The 20,095-nt window shown below is 36.5% G+C and overlaps 1 protein-coding gene across 1 annotated transcript; it reads left to right on the top strand.

Annotated features, from left to right (window-relative positions):
- The first annotated feature begins 18,529 nt into the window (after positions 1-18,529).
- Positions 18,530-20,016, top strand: CT83 (cancer/testis antigen 83). Its single transcript, XM_026478759.3, has 2 exons — positions 18,530-18,604; positions 19,711-20,016. The coding sequence occupies exons 1-2, from the start codon at positions 18,530-18,532 to the stop codon at positions 20,014-20,016; spliced, it is 381 nt and encodes a 126-aa protein (XP_026334544.3).
- The last annotated feature ends 79 nt before the right edge of the window (positions 20,017-20,095 follow it).

The raw sequence follows: 20,095 nt of genomic DNA, 5'->3' as shown, positions 1-20,095 counted from the left end.
CTAAAAGAATGGCCAGAAGAAGTTCTCTAAACAAAAGGGAAACGATAAAAGAAAGAACCTTGAAGCATCAAGAAAGAAGAAAGAACATGGCAAGCAAAAATATGGGTAAATACAATACGTGTTTCTCTGTCTGAGTTTTCTAAATTATATTTGCTGGTTTTAAAAAAGTATATAACACTGGTGTGGTTTTAAATGTATACAGAAGAAATATTTAGGACAACTATATTATAAAAGGGGGAGGGAAATGAGGCATAAAAGGAGGTAAGGGCTCTACACTTCACTCCGAATAATAAAATAAGGACACCAGTAGAAACCTCAATCAAGGGACATTCTACAAAATATCACACTGTCTACCAGAGCCTAAGGCTAAATGTATCATGATTTCCTGGATGAGATCCTGAAATAGAAAAAGGACATTAGATTTCAAAAAACTGAGGAATCTGAATAAAGTACAGACTTCAGTTTAAAATAATGTACAAATATTAGTTCATTAATTGTGGCAGATTGACCATACTAATGTTCATAATAGAGGTCAGATTATATGAAAACTCCCTCTACTATCTTTTCAGTTTCTCTGTAAATGTAGAGCTATTCTAAAATTAAAAGTTTCCTCTAAAAATTGCTACGCCATAAAAAAAAATTTATGCTCAAGGACTAATTTCATTCAGACCACGTTCTCTGAATACAATGTGGTAATAGAACAATAGGAAAGAGACTATAAATATCTAAAATGATTATGGAGATTAGGGGCGCCTGGATGGCTCAGTCAGTCAAGCGTCCAGCTCTTGATTTCGGCTCAGGTCATGGTCTCGGAGTCCTGGGATGGAGCCCCACATTGTGCTCTGTGCTCAGCAGGGAGGCTGCTTGAGGATTCTCTCCTTCTCCCTCTGTCCCTCCCCCCACTCGTTCTCTCTCTCTCTCTAAAATAAATATATAAATTTTCTAAAAAAATAAAATGATTATAGAGATCATAAAAATAAAGAACCATGATGAAAGCACAAAATATTTAAAAATCAGATTTGTAAAAAAAAAAAAGAATTTAATTCTTTTCTAAATAGATGAGTCAAACAAATCATAAGGAAAATGATTATATAACTATAACTGAATAATCACAAAAATAATACATATAGGAGCTTACTATACAGTTATAGTAATTAAAACAGTGTGATATTGGCAAAATAAAGCAATTAGGCTAATGAAATGGAATGAAGCCAAATGTACATGCATACATTTGTATGTACGTGAAAATTCAGCATATAACAGAGATGACATTAGAATTAGTTACGAGAGCACAACCTTTTCAATAAATGGCATTGGATCAATTGAGTATATATATACGAAGAAAAATAAAATTGGATCCCTACATCACATAATAATAAAAATCAATTCCAGATGGTTTTAAAGTCCTAATGTGAAATAAAACTTTTAGACAAAATACAGGAGACTATCTTTATGATTTGGAAATGTCAAAGGCTTTTTAACACAGAAACCCAAAGCTCAAACTACAAAGTAAGAGATGAAAGTTTGAGTATGTAATAATTTAAATTTTTCTGTATCACAAAAGACAAGGTTAAATTAGAAGATATGACTGGGAGAAGACATTTCCAATACATATAAACCAAAAAACACATTGGAGATCAAGAATCCATAAAGAGCTCCTATATATTTGGGTTTTTTTTAAGCAGTTAAAAGGTGGTCAAAGAATATGGACAAGCATTTCGCAGAGGATAAATACGAATAGTCAATAAACATATGAAAGGATGTTTGATCTCAATAATAATTGAAGAAATATACATTTAAATAAATATCTTTCCCACCCAACAAATTGATGAAACTTTAAATCTGGCAGTGCAAATTTAGGCAAGGATATAGAAAAACAGGTTTTCTCAAATGCTGTGCAGTTGGAGTCCAGTTGTTAAAACAATTTTGGAAAGAACTTTATTTACGTAATGGAATTCTACTCAGCAGTAAAATGAATGAACAAGGCCAATATAGATACCTCTCAAAACAAAACGAATGATAAAACAAGTTCCAAAAGAATTCATATATAATAGTAAAATGCTTATAAATTTAAAAACCTCACATGACCAAGATCCAACTTAAAAATAAAATAACCAGTTATTGAATCCGTAAAAATGAGTTTATTTGGAAATAACAGGAATTGCTGTCCCGGACATGCAAATTAAGGCAAATCATAGTCAAGTTCAAAGAACTAAGGAGCAGAGCATGCTTTTATAGAGGAAAGGAGGAAGTTGAGAAGGGTTATTTTGAACAAAAGCTCACTGGAGGAGATGGAAAGTTCAGGGTAGTGGTGGTTTCTCATTGGCTAGGTTGTTGCTAAGCAAGGAGAATAATCATTCTTCCTGCTGGGTATGGAAAGAAAGCTGTGAGGAGTGGGAGTGAGAAACCTTCCTTCATGGCTTCCCAACTACATTTTGAATTAGATTTCCTGTATTAATTTTCACAACAGTAATATAATGTAAATGGTTTATGGAAACATCTTGCTGTATTAACATAAAATAAGACATGGAGGAAACTAATGGTGGTTTTTCCAGGCAGGGAAGGCATATTGGGATAGGTTCAGAGTAAAAAGTGGGCTTCAACTGTATCTATAAGTTTTATTTTTTAAAAAAAACTCAAGCAGATATGGCAAAATCTTAATATCGGTGAAGGTGGATGGTGGATTCTTAGCACCCAGATTGTTGGAAAGAACATAAAACCTCTCCTAATCCCACCCCAGAGTTTGCCATCGTTAAACTTGTAACACATTTCTTAGAGTCTCTGTGCTTCTCCCTTGTGTTCTTATTCTCCGTAGTGTGTGTGTGTGTGTGTGTGTGTGTGTGTGTAGTAAATTGGGATCATGAAGTTTTACATGCTAATTTCTTCATCTAACATCATCTAGTAAGCATTTGAGCATTTGATATATAGCCATTTCAATACCTTCCAGTTTTTCACTACTTATATAAACAAGAAATGGCTTTCTTTTTTTTTTTTAAGATTTTATTTATTTGACAGAGAGAGACAGCGAGAGAGAGAACACAAGCAGGAGAAGCAGGAGAGGGAGAAGCAGGCTCCCCAATGAGCAGGGAGCCCCACATAGGGCTCGATCTCAGGACCCTGGGATCCTGACCCGAGCTGAAGGCAGACGCTTAACGACTGAGTCGCCCAGTGGCCCCAGAAATGGCCCTTTCTGATATGCATCTTTGGCCCCATTGCTGGATAGTTTCTTAAGATAGATTTCTGATGTGGAATTACTTGGAGATTAATACTTTAAGGCTTTTGATACCTATTTTGCTATATTGCCTTTGAGAATATTTGGGTTAATTTGCATTCCTATCAGTAAAATGAGTATCCACACTCATCACAGGGAATTAGTATCTTAACAATACTAGTCAAATATATACACCTCATTGTAATTTTCATTTCTTTGATTGCTAATTAGGTTGGGCATTATTATTTTTTTTGGTCAATTATTTCACTTCTTTTTTATGTCTCTATTAATTTCCATTAGAATATTCATCTTTCTTTGGAGTTTTCTAGTCTCTTTCCATTGTCTATATATTCCTGTTCTAACACCACACTGGGGTTAAAGTGTTTCTTTGATACATTTTTACATAAGCAAGTATCTTCTCTTTATTTTCATTGTTCAAAAATTTCTTGGCTGTCTCATGTTTTAAAACTTCCAGATGAGTGTTAAAATCATTTTCTCAAGTTTCAAAAATCCCACTGGGATTTTGATCTGAATTACAATAAACTTACATCTGAATTTTGGAAAACTTGGCATGTTTATATTGTTTAGTCTTCCTATCCAGGAACATGTTATTCTTCGACTTTTATGTAAATCTTGTATCTCTCCCAGTAAAGTTTTGTCGTTTTCTTCAGCCAATTTTTAATTGTTTGTTTCTGGGTATTTTGTACATGATGTTGCCATTTTAAGTGATCTTGTTTCCCTGCTATATTTTCTAACTAGTTATTATCAATATTTAAGAAAGCTCTTGAGTTTGTTCATTTCCTTTGTATTTGGGCATTTGACTAAACTCTCCCGTTAGTTCTAAGATTTTTAATGCATAACCTTTTAGATTTTCTACGCAGATATTTCTTGTTGCATTGGCTGGAATTTATCTGCCATTATTAAATAACTGTAACTATGAAGCATGCTTGCCTTGTTCTTAATTTTGATTATAATGTCTCCAGCGTGTCCCTGTCTCTGATGATGTTACTGTTTTCATCTCAGTATCATAATATTAAGAACCTATTCTTTAATGCGTAGGCTTTTAAAGAAATAATGCTTAGCTTCATTAATCCAGAAATGGGTGTTGAAATGTAGCAAATGTCCCTTTTGGCCATGTATTGAGATAGTCTAGTAACTCAGTTTTCTTTTGAAAAGAAATACCTCTGGGTATGATATAGTAAGAGATTTCCTAATGTTGTCAGGTTGACATTCTGGAATAAATTGTACTTGGTGATATTATTTTCTTTTTAATACTGGCCATATTTTATTGGCTTAATGCTTAATGTTAGTTTTTTTTAATTTTAAAAGAATCAGTCTTTTTTATTTTTTTTAAAGATTTTATTTATTTGAGAGAGTGAGCGAGGGAGAGTACACGAGCAGGGGCAGAGGGAAAGGAAGAGGGAGAAGCGGATTCCCCTGATAAGCAGGGAGCCCAACGTGGGGCTCGATCCCAGGACCCTGGGATCATGACCTGAGCCAAAGGCAGATGCTTAACCAACTGAGCCACCCAGACACCCCAAGAATCAGTCTTTAATTTCTATGTGTTATCTTTGGTACAGTTTTTTATCAGGGTCAGGTTAACTTCAAAAAACGTGTTCAGGAGCCTTTCTCCTTTAACCATGGTGTGATTTTTTAGAAATAATTACTGGCTAATTACATATTCCATGAAAATATGAAAAAAAGCCATAAATAATCAGTCTGGGAATTTAAATAGAGCTTCTCAATAGAATATAAGCCACAGAGAGGAATTTTTCTCTCTTGTTCACTACTATATTTCTACTATCTAGAACAGTTCCTACCATAGCACAGGTATTCGGTAAATATTTGTTGAATAAATGTAATGGATAGTATCCTCAGACCTTTTGTAGTATGGTTTGGAAGGTTTCCTTCTTTCTGAATTATTCTGTATTTTGCTCAATAAAGCTTTTTTAGTGTATCACTTAACGCACACATGCACACACATAAACACCCCCCCCCCCAAAAAACTGGTTTATTTTAGACAACCAACGTATAGGTGTTACTAGAAAGATCATGTATTGTGCTTGAATTCCTCACTGGTATTAAGAACAATTATTAAAATTTTCTAAAATTTTCCAATATTACAAGTTTTAACAAGGCTGTAAATTATATTTTAAGAAAATTTTCAAGCTGGCATTTCAGTTTCAGGGATAGACATAACGAATTGTTAGTCTCAATTTGAGATGGACATGTAGCTCATTCTCTTAGTAAAAAAGCTAAAAGCAATTTCTCTTCCAAATCCCTTAATACTTTCCAGAACACATTACAGATCTAAAGGTCACTTAAAATAAGCCCTAAATGTCACTTAAAATAAAACTATGTCACTGAAAATAAAATATCAAATTTAAGCATCATTGCTCGGATTATCTAATCGTTTTCTTTTGCCTATATTACAACATGAGGGGTGATATGGGGGTAGAGGAGCAAAAAATGTTTCAGGTTGGGATTGATCATAATATATACAGTTTTTATTCCCTTTCTTTTAAAACAAAGAGAAGAAATATGGTCTGATAATGTTAACTCAAATATGATTAATTTTAAAGAGCATGACCTCAGCAAAACAGTATGGTAATTTTCATGTAGTGATTTCTAGATTACGGTGTCGTAGATCAATGATCTGTGGTATATTTCACAAATACAACATACCACTTATTTATTTGACTCTGGATATATGGTAAAATTCGAAATGAAAGGAAGCTGTGATTGAACAGTATAGAGCAACCAAAAAATGAAATAAACCTACAATGCCCTCTGTTGATGAAATGTGTGACTACAGAATGCATGATCAGAAAGGACAAATTCAACCTGCTTCTTAGTTCATTTTTGTATCAGTTTAAAGTAGTTTCTCTAAAGTATGTCTTAATTTAATTTCATAAAATGAATGTTCCGTTTCTATAGCAGTCAGCACAGAATTATATAAATTAATAGGAAAAAAATCAAAATCAAAATGGTTAATGCAGTAGTTCCAGTCACCTGGCCTTGAACGGGTATGATCTAGTCTGGCCTTGTTCCAGGAAAACAGCAATAGAGAGGGAAGAACCATTTTTAGAGAATTTCAACTAAGGCAGAGTGGAAGAGGTAGATGGGTGGTTTTCTGAACAAGTCAGATTGCTATTCTCCCCCTCATTTTCCCTCATCTTCAAATATCGGCCAAGTCCTTGCAAATGATGGAGTTCACCTATGGCTTATGGGTGCAAGGATGGGTTGGTACCCTGAAACAAAATCTCAATCCCCTCTTCTAGCAGGTGTTACAGAGACTGATAGACATCCTTTGATAACTCTTCTCCCTCTCCTTCTTAGTAACACGATCATAAATTTTGGTTGGGCATATTGGTACCCAGCATAAACACTATATTTCTTAGCCTCCTCTGTGGCTAGATTTGGCCATGTATCTACATTCTGGCCAGTAAAATGAAAGTGGTAGGAACATATGTAACTTCCAGGAAATGTCTTTAAAAGAGAGGACGCACGTCCTTCTTCACCTTTTCCACCAGCCTGGTAAGCAAGGACCGTTCGGCAACCATCTTGGAACTTAGAACATATATGTTGAAGATGACGAATCAATAAATATAACAAATTTAGTGTTCTCAATACATTTATGAATCTCCCCTACTCATGCTGGACTGCCTGTCTCTTAATCAACTTTTTTTTTTGTTAAGTTATTATTTTGCATCTTAGCTACACCTGAATCTAAACCTAAATGAAAGAAAAAAGAGTATTGGGTAAAAAATGTCAGACTATGACACCATCAAGCATTATGACAAGTTGCTTTATAACGATTGTTTGCACAACTTTTACCACATTATTCAAAAACATTTGCATTAAATTTCCATTGAATGTGTTAAAGATACATTGTATAAACCTAGGGTAAATTTTATTGTTACAGAATGAAAAATATTGTAGTATTTTCTGGATGCCAATTACCTTACTTTTGTGGTTATGTTGACTCATTTGTTCAGGACGGTTTCCTTGAAAATACGGGTTGAAAATAGGGCGTCCTTTTATGTGCAAAGGATTACTCTGAGAAAACGCAGGTTTAATTCTACACGCCTACTACTCTTCCTTCAAAATCAAATAGAAATGGGCTCACATCTTCCAGACACCAGAAGCTACCATACTTTGAGCTGAAGATGCATGACATTGTTATGGACGTGGTTAAATATGGTAGCATAACCCAAGAGAAGCTCCCGAGCAATGGCAGAACCTCCATAGCACAACTAAAAGGGGCAAACACTTCAATTACAACAACAATATCTTAATATCATTTGATATCCCCTCTGTCAATTTCACAGCTAGAGAAATGATGGGTTGCTTGTCAATGGACCTGATGGTGAACACAGACAGATTTAATATGTATATATGTAAACTGCTGCCAAGACATCTCCATTTATTCATCTTTTCAACACAGGCACAGAAAATTAATACCATAGACTATCTAACTTGTGATTCTTCTCTATTTGGGGATAAACATATTGAGGCAGTATGATGAGAGGACCCCAGATTAAGAGGCCTGGTTTTCAGTTTACTTATTTTGAGAACTTTTTTTTTTTAATTTTACTTATTTTTCTTTCAGAGAGAGAGTGAGTGAGAGAGAGCACAAGTTGGGGGAGGGGCAGAAGGAGAGAGAGAAGCAGACTCCTGTGCTGAGCAGAGGGCCAGATGTGGGGCTCCATGCTGGGGCTCGATCCCAGAACCCCAGGAGCACGACCTGAGCAGAAGTCAGCCACTTAACCAACTGAGCCACCCAGATGCCCCTAATTCTGACACCTTAAGCAAAGCAATTAATTCATACCAACTTCCTCTGCCTTAAAATGGGAATTACACTTGTCACACCTACCACACAGGATTGTTGGGAGGGATTAAATGAAATCATGTAAATGAAGATGCTTTGGAAATCATAGAAATGGCAAACAAATGTAAGAGCATTACCTTTCTATCCAGATTACTAGAGATAGCAAAGTGTTTCCATGATTAAATTGACTATGTAACAAAATACACTTATCTAACTTCCATCACCATAGAAAGCACTGTCAGTGCTCCCACTATAATGTAAAAATTACATCTATTCAAACACCAGCCTTGGAAACACTCACCAAGTTGCCCACAAATATTTCATAATAATATCCAAATGGCTGAAGAATCTGGTATTTTCAAGTTTAATATTATATGATGTATATGTCAGGACTTGAGGAAAATTGTAGTAAAATTTATGCATGATGATCCTTTTTTTTCCCTGATTCTATCCTACTCCCTACCCTCATACAACTCTAGTAAACCTATTTTCTCATTTTACCCCGTTCCACCAGCAGAACCCCATCAAATAACTAAGGTAATCCAGGTATTTAAAAAATTGATGTCATGTACATCTTGGCATAAATTAAAATCTCACGGGGCATTTGGGTGGCTCAGTCAATTAAGCTTCTGCCTTCGGCTCAGGTCATGATCTCAGGGTCCTGGGATCGAGCCCCATGTCATGCGGCTCCTTGCTCAGCAGGGAGCCTACTTCTCCCTCTCCCCCTGCTCATACTCTCTCTAGCCATCTCTCTGTCTCTCTCTCAAATAAATAAAAAAAAATCTTTTTGAAAAAATAAAAAATAAAGTCTCAGGAGGGAGAAGTATTTTAAGTTTTATCTTTAAAATGTGGAGTAAATAAAAGCTCTCACAAGTTCCGCCCCTAAGAATTTCAGCTCATTAGTAGGGAGATTCATCTTGTCCTGTGTAAAAAATGAGTGACAAAGGACCAGCCCACGGACTTTAAAACCACATTCTGTAAGCATAGAAGATAAGCCTAGTTCTGATGGGAAATCAAGGGCAAAACATATTTTTCCGTCATTTTGCAGCAATAAGACAGGCCTCTGTAACTCCTGTCTGACCCATGTAGCTTTACCAAACAGCACTTATAGGACCGCACAAGTTTAGTTTGTTAATGGCAATTAAATAAGAAGAGTACTGCCTTTCCTTGATTCTCGATAATTTGAGCTACCCCCCCCACACACACCTGTAACCTCTCACCACTCAACCATCCTTCTAAACCACACTTGCTTGACTTGTACCCTCCTAAAGGGCTTAATTTTTCCTGTTGCACCAAGAGGCAGGTATCCAATTCCTGAAACTGTATCTGTGTACTGGATCTCCATCAATGCCAATGACCTACCTGTGTCTAATGCCCACCAACACACTTCATAATATCAAACACATCCTTTCTGAGATACTGAAAAATTAATACTCTTATGGGGCACCTGGGTGGGCGTCTGCCTTCAGCTTAGGTCACGATCCCAGAGTCCCAGATAGAGAGCCACGGGCTCAGCAGAGAGTCTGCTTCTCCGTTGGCTCCTCCACCCCGCCCGCCACTTGTGCTCTAGCTCTCTCTCACTCTCTCTCTCAAATAAATAAATAAAATCTTTTAAAAAATTAAGAATTAATAGTATTACTAAAATCTGAATAATCTTTCACATTTCATAAGATTCAGCAAATCAATAATATTTCACGTTTTGCAAAGTTTCTGATAGTCACAGTACCTAAACAATAACCAAAAGGATGAGGTCTTCATTGACTACACTGACTTATAAAAGAATGGGTACTTGCGAAAACATGTGTTCTACACAATGTCTTCACGTTGAACTCATGTTGTTAGGGGCCCAAAGAAGGAATAGTCATTAGCAGAAAGACCTGGAAGGCACCTTTCTCTTCTGCATATATAAATAGGAAAAGGCACTGACAGGAAAATGCAAATTTTTCCTTTTATCCACAATTGTTCACAAAAATAACAGATTTGTCAGAAACGTTTCATAGCACAAAGCAAGATTTTTTGAGGGAGGGGAATAGAGTGAATTTTTATTTGTGCTAATGTAAAAAGTAAAATTCTCACAAGGGGAGAGAAGTAGTAAAGAAATACAGATATATGATGATTAAATTAAATTAATTTGCAGCAGAGACCATTGAAACAGCATTTTATAATTGAAAAAGTGCATTCCTGCCAATGACCAAGATGTACAAATTTTGAAACATTTGTAGCTAATATTTTGAAAGCATAGCAATAAGCAATAATAATTATTAGGAACTTAACTTTTTAAAAAGATGATTTAATTTTAGGCCAGAAACACAGGGAGTTTACAAAATATTTCAATAATAAAAAGTAACCTGTTCTCTGTGTACCCAGTAAGATGGTCTTTGAATAGATTAAAAACTCAAAATTTGATTTTATTTTCTGTATATTTTAATGTAATAATTTCTAGTAAAGGAGTCATAAACCACCTTTATTTCTAATCCTAACACAACTTTATATGAATGTGTTTATACATATATAAATGTATAGTTATATGATAATGTGAATCTTTCCATCTTATTTTTAAAATATAATTAACTTTATAAGTATATTAAATAAGACAATGTATAGGGTATGTTGAATTTATTATCTTAATAAAACGGTAATAATTTTTCTGATGAATTATATACATTATCTCATATGTATTCATTTCTGACTATTGGACCTAGTCTAAACTCAACCATTTATCTCTACCAGAACCAACCATTAAAATTTCTTTCCTTACAGAGAAAACTAGAAGCCAGGAAGTGAAGAACTGCCTGGCCCTTTTTTTCACCATCATACATTTCATATTACTTAGAAAATTTTCAAGTTATAATAAGCATATATTTTAAAACTATCCAAAGATTATTTATCCTATCAACTTAGAGCTATTACAGAAATAAGGGACAAGAGTAAATGAAAAATTCTGTGTAGTGACCAATGCATTATATACTTTTCTTGCTTAGAAATTGTCCAGATAGCCACAGAATATTTACTAATTAACTCAATTCAATATGAATTTAAGGACATAAAGTTAACTAAAGACGTGGAACTTAGAATTTAAGCCAACACATTAAGACTTTATGATTTTAGCATTATAAAAATTCACAAGACTAAGCTCTTTAATATACCCATTATTGCAAATTCATTTAGTTCACAAAATTTTGCATTTTAGTAATTTAAAACTGCTTGTGGAAACAATGCTGACAATTTATTTGACCTATAAAACAAAAGAGGAAATTTAAATATTCTAAACCTTCATAAATTAAAGTCTTAAACTATCTAGAATAGTATATCTTTATTATTTTTACATAGTGGTGAAATCAGGGAGAAGACAAAAAATTGCTATTAAACTAAAATTAAGTCACTGTGATTTGTCCAAAGTGTCATCTTCTTATTTGGAATATTACATGAACTATTTCCCGATATAATTCATAACACTCTTTACTCTTGAAATCATTCCCAAAACAACTGAATGTCCCATTTTTCTGTCTATTTTGTTACCTAGCAACCTATGCCAATAGACAATTTGGCATCTAATGAACAGGAGGTAACAAAATTAAAAGTTAATAATATGTGTGACATTCATTCCATAATTTGTTTTTGTTTTTCTCTTAGTTTCTCACAGGCGGAGAGACTCCATACTTTTTTTAAGACTTATTTATTTATTTACTTATTGAGAGAGAGAGAGAGGGTGGGAAGGGGTAGAGGGAGAGAATCTTTCAAGCAGACACCTGGCTAAGCACAGAGCCCCATGTGGGGCTCAATCTCATGATCCATGAGATCATGATCTGAACCAAAACCAAGAGTTGGACACCTAACCAGCTGAGCCACCCAGGTGTCCCAGGACTCTGTACTTTCAATTATTTCTACCAGTTGTCATATTTTATTTATTTATTTTTCCAGTTCCCATATTTTATTATTATTTTTTTTTAGTTTTATTTACTTATTTGAGAGAAAGTGAGAGAGGGAAGGAACACAGAGGGAGAGGGAGAAGGAGACCTCCTGCCGAGCAGGGAGCCCAACGTGGGGCTCCATCCCAGGACCCCGAGATCATAACCTGAGCCAAAGGCAGATGCTTAACCCACTGGGCCACCCAGGCGCCCTTCCAGTTGTAGTATTTTAAAAATCAATTGTTAGTGGGCGATATCAACAAGATGGTGGAATAAGAAAACCCCAGGTCCCAGACCCTCTTTTCCCCCTGGAGATATCAAACAACTACAGAATGACTAAAATAACTTTATAGGAAATCTGTAAACCAATGAAAGATCTATAGCAACCAAGTGATTGCCCAATCAAGAAAAAAAAACACATGAAAACTAGTGGGAAATTTTGCAGCCTTTTGCTCACTCTTGCCTCCTCTCTCCCTGCACAATTCTTGGTTCCATCCATCAGGTAGAAGCAGAGTGAAACTTGTTTACAGGGATTTGGTCTGTCCTTGGGCTATTGGAGTGACTGGTTTATGTCTTGCCTGACTTGAAGCTCAGTTGAGGAACAGCAGAAACTTTTGGATCTCGGTCTGGAAGTCATGCAAGACAACGGAGAGTATCTTGGCATGCAAACACTACAGGGGTGTGCAGACCTGCGGATGCCTGGAAGCCAGAGAGTCTAAGTAGAGGAATACGATAGAACGTCTAAGGCCCCAAGAAGCTCAAGTGAGACTTTTGGGGGAAATTGAGACATTCAAAAGCAGCTGGGAAATAAAAATTAAAAAGTTAAAAAAGCACACACACAGACTCACAAAAAACACGTGCCCAGAGAAGACCCTGGGCTGATCCCAAGGTTCAGGGTCCCTCTAAATAGTGAAGGTCTTCTGTGTCGGTCTTTAAAGACTAGAAGAGGTGGGCATCTTTTCCAAAGGCCCAATTTTCAGCAAGATATCGAAAAGCATACAAAGAAACAAGAAAACGTGGCCCATTCAAAGGAACAAAATAAATCTCCAGTAATCATTCCTAAAGAACATATGCATCAGACTTACTACACAAACATTTTAAAAGAACTATCTTAAATATGCTCAAATTGCTAAAGGGAAGCATGGACAAAACCTTCAGGAATTCAGGAAAAAGATATACAAACAAAATGAGAATATCAACAAAGATAGAAATAATAAAGTATCAGATTCTGGAGCTGTAAAATACAGTAACCGAATTGAAAAGTTTACTAGAGGGGGATTCAAAAGAAGACTCAAACAGGGAGAAAAAAGGATCAAAGTTAAAGACATTGGAAATTATTGAGTCTGAGGAGTAAAAAGAAACAAAGACTTATGAAAAGTGAACAGAGCCTAAAGGACTCCTGAGACACAATGGAGTGAACCAATACCCACATTAAGGAAATCCCAGAAGAGAGAGAGAAAGGTGAAGACACATTATTTGAAGAAATAATGAGATAATTTCTCAAGTTTAAGGTAATATGTGAATATACAAACACAAGAATCTTAACAATTCCACTTAAGATTAATCCAAAGAGTCCTACACTGACGCTATTATAATTAAACTATTGAAAGCCAAAGAAGGAATAGTGAAAATAGCAAGAGAAAAGTGACTCATCGTGTATAAGGAATCCCCAATAAGATTATGGGTGGATTTCCCAGCAGAGACCTTACAGGCCAGAAGGCAGTGAGATGATATATTTAAAGTGCGGAAAGAAATAAACTGTCAACCGAGAATTCTTAACCATCTGAGCCACCCAGGCTCCCAGAGTCAACCGAGAATTCTACATTCAGCAAATACATCTGTCAATAATAAGGGAGAAATTAAAACATTTCCAGACAAACAAAATCTGAAAGAGTTCATTACAAATAGAAATGCTAAAGAGGGGCATCTGAGTGGCTCAGTCGGTTAAGTGTCCAACTCTCGACTCTTGATTTCCGCTCAGGTCATGCTCTCAGGGTCATGGGATCAAGCCCCGTGTCAGGCTCTGCACTGGGTGTGGAGCCTGCTTGAGAGTCTCTCTTTCCCTCTCTCTCTGCCCTTCCCCCCGCTCTAAAAAATAATAAATAAGTAATAAAAGAAATACTAAAAGGAATCCTTAAAGTGGAAATAAAAGGACACTAGATAGGGGTGCCTGGGTGTCTCAGATGGTTAAGCATCTGCCTTCAGCTCAGGTCACGATCCCGGAGTCCAGGGATCGGGCTCCCTGCTCAGCGGAGAGTCTGCTTCTCCCTTTCTCTCTCCCTCTGTCTCTCCCCCTGCTTGTGCTCACATTCTCTCTTTCAAATAAATAAATAAAATCTCTTTTTAAAAAAAAGGACACTACTAGATAGTAACTCCAAGCCATATGAAAATATAAAGACTTCTAGTAAAAGCAAATGCATGGGCAAATGCAAAAAAAACACAACAGTACTTTAGCGATTGGGGTTTGCATCTCCGCTTGCTATTATCTACAGGATTTAGAAAGACAAAACCATAAAAAAATAATTACGAATTTACATAAGTGGGTATTCAATATATAAAAGATGTAATTTGCGACATCAATAACATAAAGTGGAAGTAGGAAGCAGAGTTTTAAAGAGTGAAGTTTATGTATGCAATTGAAGTTCATTTGGTATCAATTTATGACAGATAATCATAACTTTAGGACGTTATATGGAACCCCCATGGTAACCACAATAAAATATCTATTGAATACACACAAAAGAAAATAAGAAAACAATCCAAATGTGTCACTACAAAACGCTGAACTAAAGGTAAAGGAGGCAAGCAGTCATGGAGAAAATGAGGGAACAAAACGCTAAAAAAGGTACAGAAAACAAATAAATAAATAAGGTGGTAAAAGTAAATGCTGCCCCACCAGTAATTACTTCACATGCAAACAGATTAAACACCCCAATCAAAAGACATATATTGGTGGAATGGGTTAAAAGCAGAATCAAAGTGTATGTTGTCTAAAAGAGAGTAATTTTAGGTATAAAATACAGAGATTGACAGTAAAAAGATGGAAAAAGATATTTCATGCACATAGTAATCAAAAGTTAAGTTGTTGATTTAAGTTCCTTTTTTTTAAAGAAAGCATTTAAACCTATCAATTTCCTGCTCAGCACTGATTTTGCTGCATCCCATAAGTTTTTATACTGTATTTTCATTTGCATTTGCATCAAGATATTTTCTAATTTCTTCTTTGACCCATTGGTTGTTTAATAGTGCGTTGTTTAATTGCCGCATATTTGTGAATTCACCAGTTTTCCTTCTGTTGATTTCCTGTTTCATCCATTGTGATTGGAAAGGACACTTTGTATGATTCAATATTTTTACATTTATTAAGACTTGTTTTGAGCGTCTGGGTGGTTCAGTCAGTTAAACATCTGCCTTCGGCTCAGGTCGAGCCCCACATTAGGCTCCCTACTCTGCGGGGAGCCTTCTTCTCCCTCTCCCTCTGCCTGTCTGTCTCTCATGAATAAATAAATAAAATCTTTTTAAAAAAAGACTTGTTTTGTGGCCTAACATATGGTCTATCCTGAAGAATGTTTTCACGTGAACTTGAGGGAAACACGCACTCATCTATTTTTAGGAAAAATAACAACTAGAAAAAGAACAAACTAAATTCAATGTTAGCAGAAAGATGAAAATAATAGATATTAGAGCAGAAATAAAGGAAATAGAGAATATCAAAACAATAGGGGGGGACCCAAACCAAGAGTTGTTAATTTGAAGAGATCTAGATGACCTGGGTTTGGTGATAACTTTTTAGACATAACACCAAAGGACCTATTCATGAAAGAAAGGATTGATAAGTTGGATTTCCTTAAAATTAAACATTTCTGCTCTGTGAAAGACCTTGTCAAGAAAGTAAAAACACAAGCCACAGGCTGGGGGCAAGCATTTGTGAAAGACATATAAAGGACTGTTATCTAAAATACACAAATAACCCATGTTCATAGCAGCACTATTTACAATAACCAAAAGGTAGAAAAATGGATAAATGGGTAAGCAAAATGTAGTGTATATATATATATATATATAGTGAAATATTATCCAGCCTTTAAAAGGAATGAAATTCTGACACATGCTACAATATGAATGAAACTTGAAGACATTATGTTAAGTGAAGCAAGTTAATCACAACCTGACAAATATTGTGTCATTCCACTCCTATGAGGTAACTATTCTACCGAAATCTATAAAAACAGAAAGTAAATGGTAGTTTCTAGGGGCTGAATGGAGGAGAGAAAAGGAATTCAGTGTTTAATGAGTATAGATTTTCAGTTGAGGAAGATGAGAAAGTTTTGGACGTGGATGGTGGCGATGTGTTGCGCAAGCATGTGAGTGTAGTTATGGCCACAGACGTGTGCCCCGAAAATTGTTTAAAATGTTAAATTCTATGCTTTGTATATTATACTGCAATAAAAAAATAAATGAAAAATCAATGGTTAGCAAGAGTACTCTAATGTGCTTGATGAGAATATTTTCAAAGGTCTTCAAAGTGTTCCCTTGGATACCAGTAAGATCAAAATCCAAAATGTTTTTGTTAGAGACAGTGTTACTGGGCTGCACTCAATTTTATTTGATGAAACAAGAAAGTTAGATGTCAACATGACCACCATAACATACCAAAGGAAGTGTTACCCAGCCATTAAATACTGAAATCCTTCCATGCTCTATTCTTCCTGTTTGTCTGTCTTAAACTGACATGAGGGAATTTCTTCCATGTCTAGAGCCTCGATGACCATTTATATGCAGATGCCTCACAAATTTATGTCTCCAGTTATCTCCTCGAGCTCAACTATTTCATGTCTCAATGTCACCTCAAACTCAACATGTCCAACACCAAATTCATGATTAGTAATCCCATGTGCGGTTATTCCCCATCCATCTACTTGAATAAGCCATAAAGCCAGGAGCATCATTCTCCTTCACATCCCATATCCTACTAGAAGCTCCTGCGTCACCATGTACTTCTTGCTACCACTTATCTCATTAGCACTTTTGCATTCATTTCCGTGGGTGTTTGATTAATGTCCATCTCCCACACTACAGTGCACATTCCAGGTGAACAGAGACCTTATTTTTGCTCATAATCATATCCCCAGAATATATCACAGTGCCCACCCTTTACATGAGTGTTTAAGAAATACTTGTTGAGGGGCGCCTGGGTGGCACAGCGGTTAAGCATCTGCCTTTGGCTCAGGGCGTGATCCTGGCGTTATGGGATCGAGCCCCACATCAGGCTCCTCTGCTATGAGCCTGCTTCTTCCTCTCCCACTCCCCCTGCTTGTGTTCCCTCTCTCGCTGGCTGTCTCTATCTCTGTCAAATAAATAAATAAAATCTTTAAAAAAAAAAAAGAAATACTTGTTGAATAAGTAAATCTTGAAGCTTTGAACTCATAATTGGGAAATGAGTTTATTGTGAAAAATTTATAAATAATTCCTTTCTTTCCTATCTACATGAAGATGTGAGTCGTTACCCCAAGCAGTTAGGGGTTGTAGTTTGACACTCATCTTGAGATTACCCTGGCTATTGCTTTTAGTTCTGAGTTTTTAGTTCAGCGTCATCTTCGACATCTATCCAAATTTCTTGAACATTTCCTGTTGAGTACAATGATTCCTGTATGTTACCTCTCATTAACATTAATCCAAATATATTGTTCAATTCCTTGAATGGAAAATATTAAATACTCGATGCTCACAAGTACTTACAGGCAGAGGTCCTGAGGATGGGGATAAGGGCAAGGGAACGAGGGAGTTTATCTCAGGACTAGACTGTGGATTCGAGTCCTGCTTTTGCTACCAGTTTCAAATGAGTTTGCTTAATACCTGACTCTGTTTCTGCATTTCTGAAAGTAGACACAGAATTAAAAATACCTATAGCCCAAAATTATTGTGAGAATTATATGGGAGAATGCCTCTGGAATTACTTTTTAAACTGTACAGTGACACAAATGTACATAATTGGCCCAATGTGAGCAGGGTTAAAATAGCAATGGGGCTGTGGAGGAGGTTTCTGGCAAAGACTTACACAGTTTGTGGGTAACTACTTTTCACAGTACATTTCCATCTTGTTTCTGAACTTGTTTTTGAAATGAGTAATGGAGTGGTTGCAGCAAAGACAAAGATAACTTAAAAGAGAAAAAAAGGAGGGACGAGCGCTTTTAAAATCTTGTATTTAACCAATGGATTTGGAGTCTGTATTTCTATCGTGTATCAGCTTCCTGGACATCCTAACTGCCCCGGGTGTCTCTCACCGCGCTCTCTAACGACCTGACACCGCAACCAAGTAGGCCCGTGTGACAGTGCCCGCCGCTGGGTTTTACGTCATCAGATTGTGACGGCGCACCCTCACGTAGGTGCTCGATTGTGACGTCACACGCCCTTTGCAGTATATAAAGCCGAAAGCGGACGCGTCTTCCAGCTGCACCAGGCAGTGTGGGACGCTTGGCATCGTGGCCCGCGGCTTCCCTAGTCCGGGCGACTAGTGTCCCCCTGCTTCCCAACTGCCAGCCTCCGTGCCCGAGAAGAGAAAGAGGCGGAAGAGGAAACATGAGCATGCTGTTGGTTCTACTGGGAGGCATCCTGTTTGCTTTTCTGTTTGTCTTCTGGAAAAGCCGCTTTCAGGTAAAGTGTGTAAGAGAAATCGGAATTAGACGAAGTTAGATGGTTCATGGATGGGAGGTGTGTGACCGAGAGAGTAGAAAGATACTAAAATAGTAAAATAAGAGTAAGGGACGGTCATTTCATTCCTCTTTTGCAAGAGCCCCAGATGTTTACCCCCACGCTTCCTTCTTATTGACCGATGACTGGGCAGCTGTGATTTGCTGTCAAAAGCCCCAAGTCACTGAGTAATGTGGTCAGCTTTTCACCCACTTGAAAAGTAGAGCTGAAAGTGCCCATTCCACCACCACCTCCTATTTTAAGAATCTATACCTTCTCTCTCTTCTCTAGCTTCTACTACCCCTTATGTTTGTTGGCCTCTTTCTCCCCTGGTTTCAACCATCTTTATGACAGGTATTTGGGCTTTCACAAATAATTCAGGTCGAAATGTGGGTTTCCTGGTGATGTTGAAAGCTGCAAGTGACTTTAGATCTTTAGCGATCCTTTTAGATAAGGATCAGGGTCCAAGTATAGACCGACTTTTCTAAGAAATGAAAGCCAAAGATATGACATTTTGATATTTAAAGACTACTTTCATGTATATATTTTTTTCAGTGTTTGGGAAGAACGTATTTCCAAAATCAACGTTGTTGTTTAACAGATTTTCAATCTCTAATTCTTAGGGGAGGACAGTCAGTTTATTTTGGTAACCAAGACTAAACATGTTATTTGGTAGTGCAGTCGACCCTTGAACAACAGAGGTTTGAACTCTGTGGATCTTTACTTTCTCTCTCTCTTTTTTTTGATACAGTACTGCAAATGTATTTTCTCTTCCTTATGATTTTCTTAATAACATTTTCTTTCTCTAGCTTACTTTATTGTAAAAAGGCAGTATATAATACATATACAAGATATGTGTTAATCGACTTACCGGTAAGGCTTCTGGTCAACAGTAGGCTATTAGTAGTTAAGTTTTGGGAGAGTTGAAAGTCATACATGGGTTTTTGACTGCACAGAGAATCAATTCCTTTAACCCCCTCCCCCCCACACACACCTTGTTCAAAGGTCAACTGTATTTGGAAATTGCTAAACTGAATAAACTACATATGTATAATTTCCTTCCCTTACAGAGCAGCGTTGCTGAAATGTCATCAAATTCGACTTCTCTTGCACTAGTAAGACCAACCTCTTCTACTGGGTCAACTAAGAGCAATACTGATAAGAGTCTTTCAGTCATCAGCCTCTCTCGGGATATCTTAATTAATTCCCCACACACGATAACCATGCAGAAGCGAATGTTGGTAAACCTCAGGATCGTGGAATACAAGCTGGCTGAATTGGAACATTTCCTAGTTATCAAGGGTTTAAATGGTGCATTAGTTAACTGGAAATCTGACAGGCTTAGAGAATGTAATGACAGTGGAGGCAATCATTAAAGGCACTTTGAGTGAATTCATTTGATTATATGTGTTTATACCAAATGAATTGTTGTTTAAAAGGGGAGGGGATGCCAAG

The sequence above is a fragment of the Ursus arctos genome, chromosome X (assembly GCF_023065955.2).
Source record: "Ursus arctos isolate Adak ecotype North America chromosome X, UrsArc2.0, whole genome shotgun sequence".
In the NCBI taxonomy this organism is placed as follows: domain Eukaryota; kingdom Metazoa; phylum Chordata; class Mammalia; order Carnivora; family Ursidae; genus Ursus; species Ursus arctos.
Note: the sequence above shows the minus strand (reverse complement) of the source record. Positions and strands in the feature narration are given on the sequence as shown.

What these genes read in the sequence shown, in the direction of transcription:
- CT83 (XM_026478759.3), top strand. Translation starts at nt 18,530, where the DNA reads ATGAGCATGCTGTTGGTTCTACTGGGAGGCATCCTGTTTGCTTTTCTG. An exon ending in TCTGGAAAAGCCGCTTTCAG is followed by an intron (nt 18,605 to 19,710) that starts GTAAAGTGTGTA and finishes CTTCCCTTACAG; the next exon opens with AGCAGCGTTGCTGAAATGTC.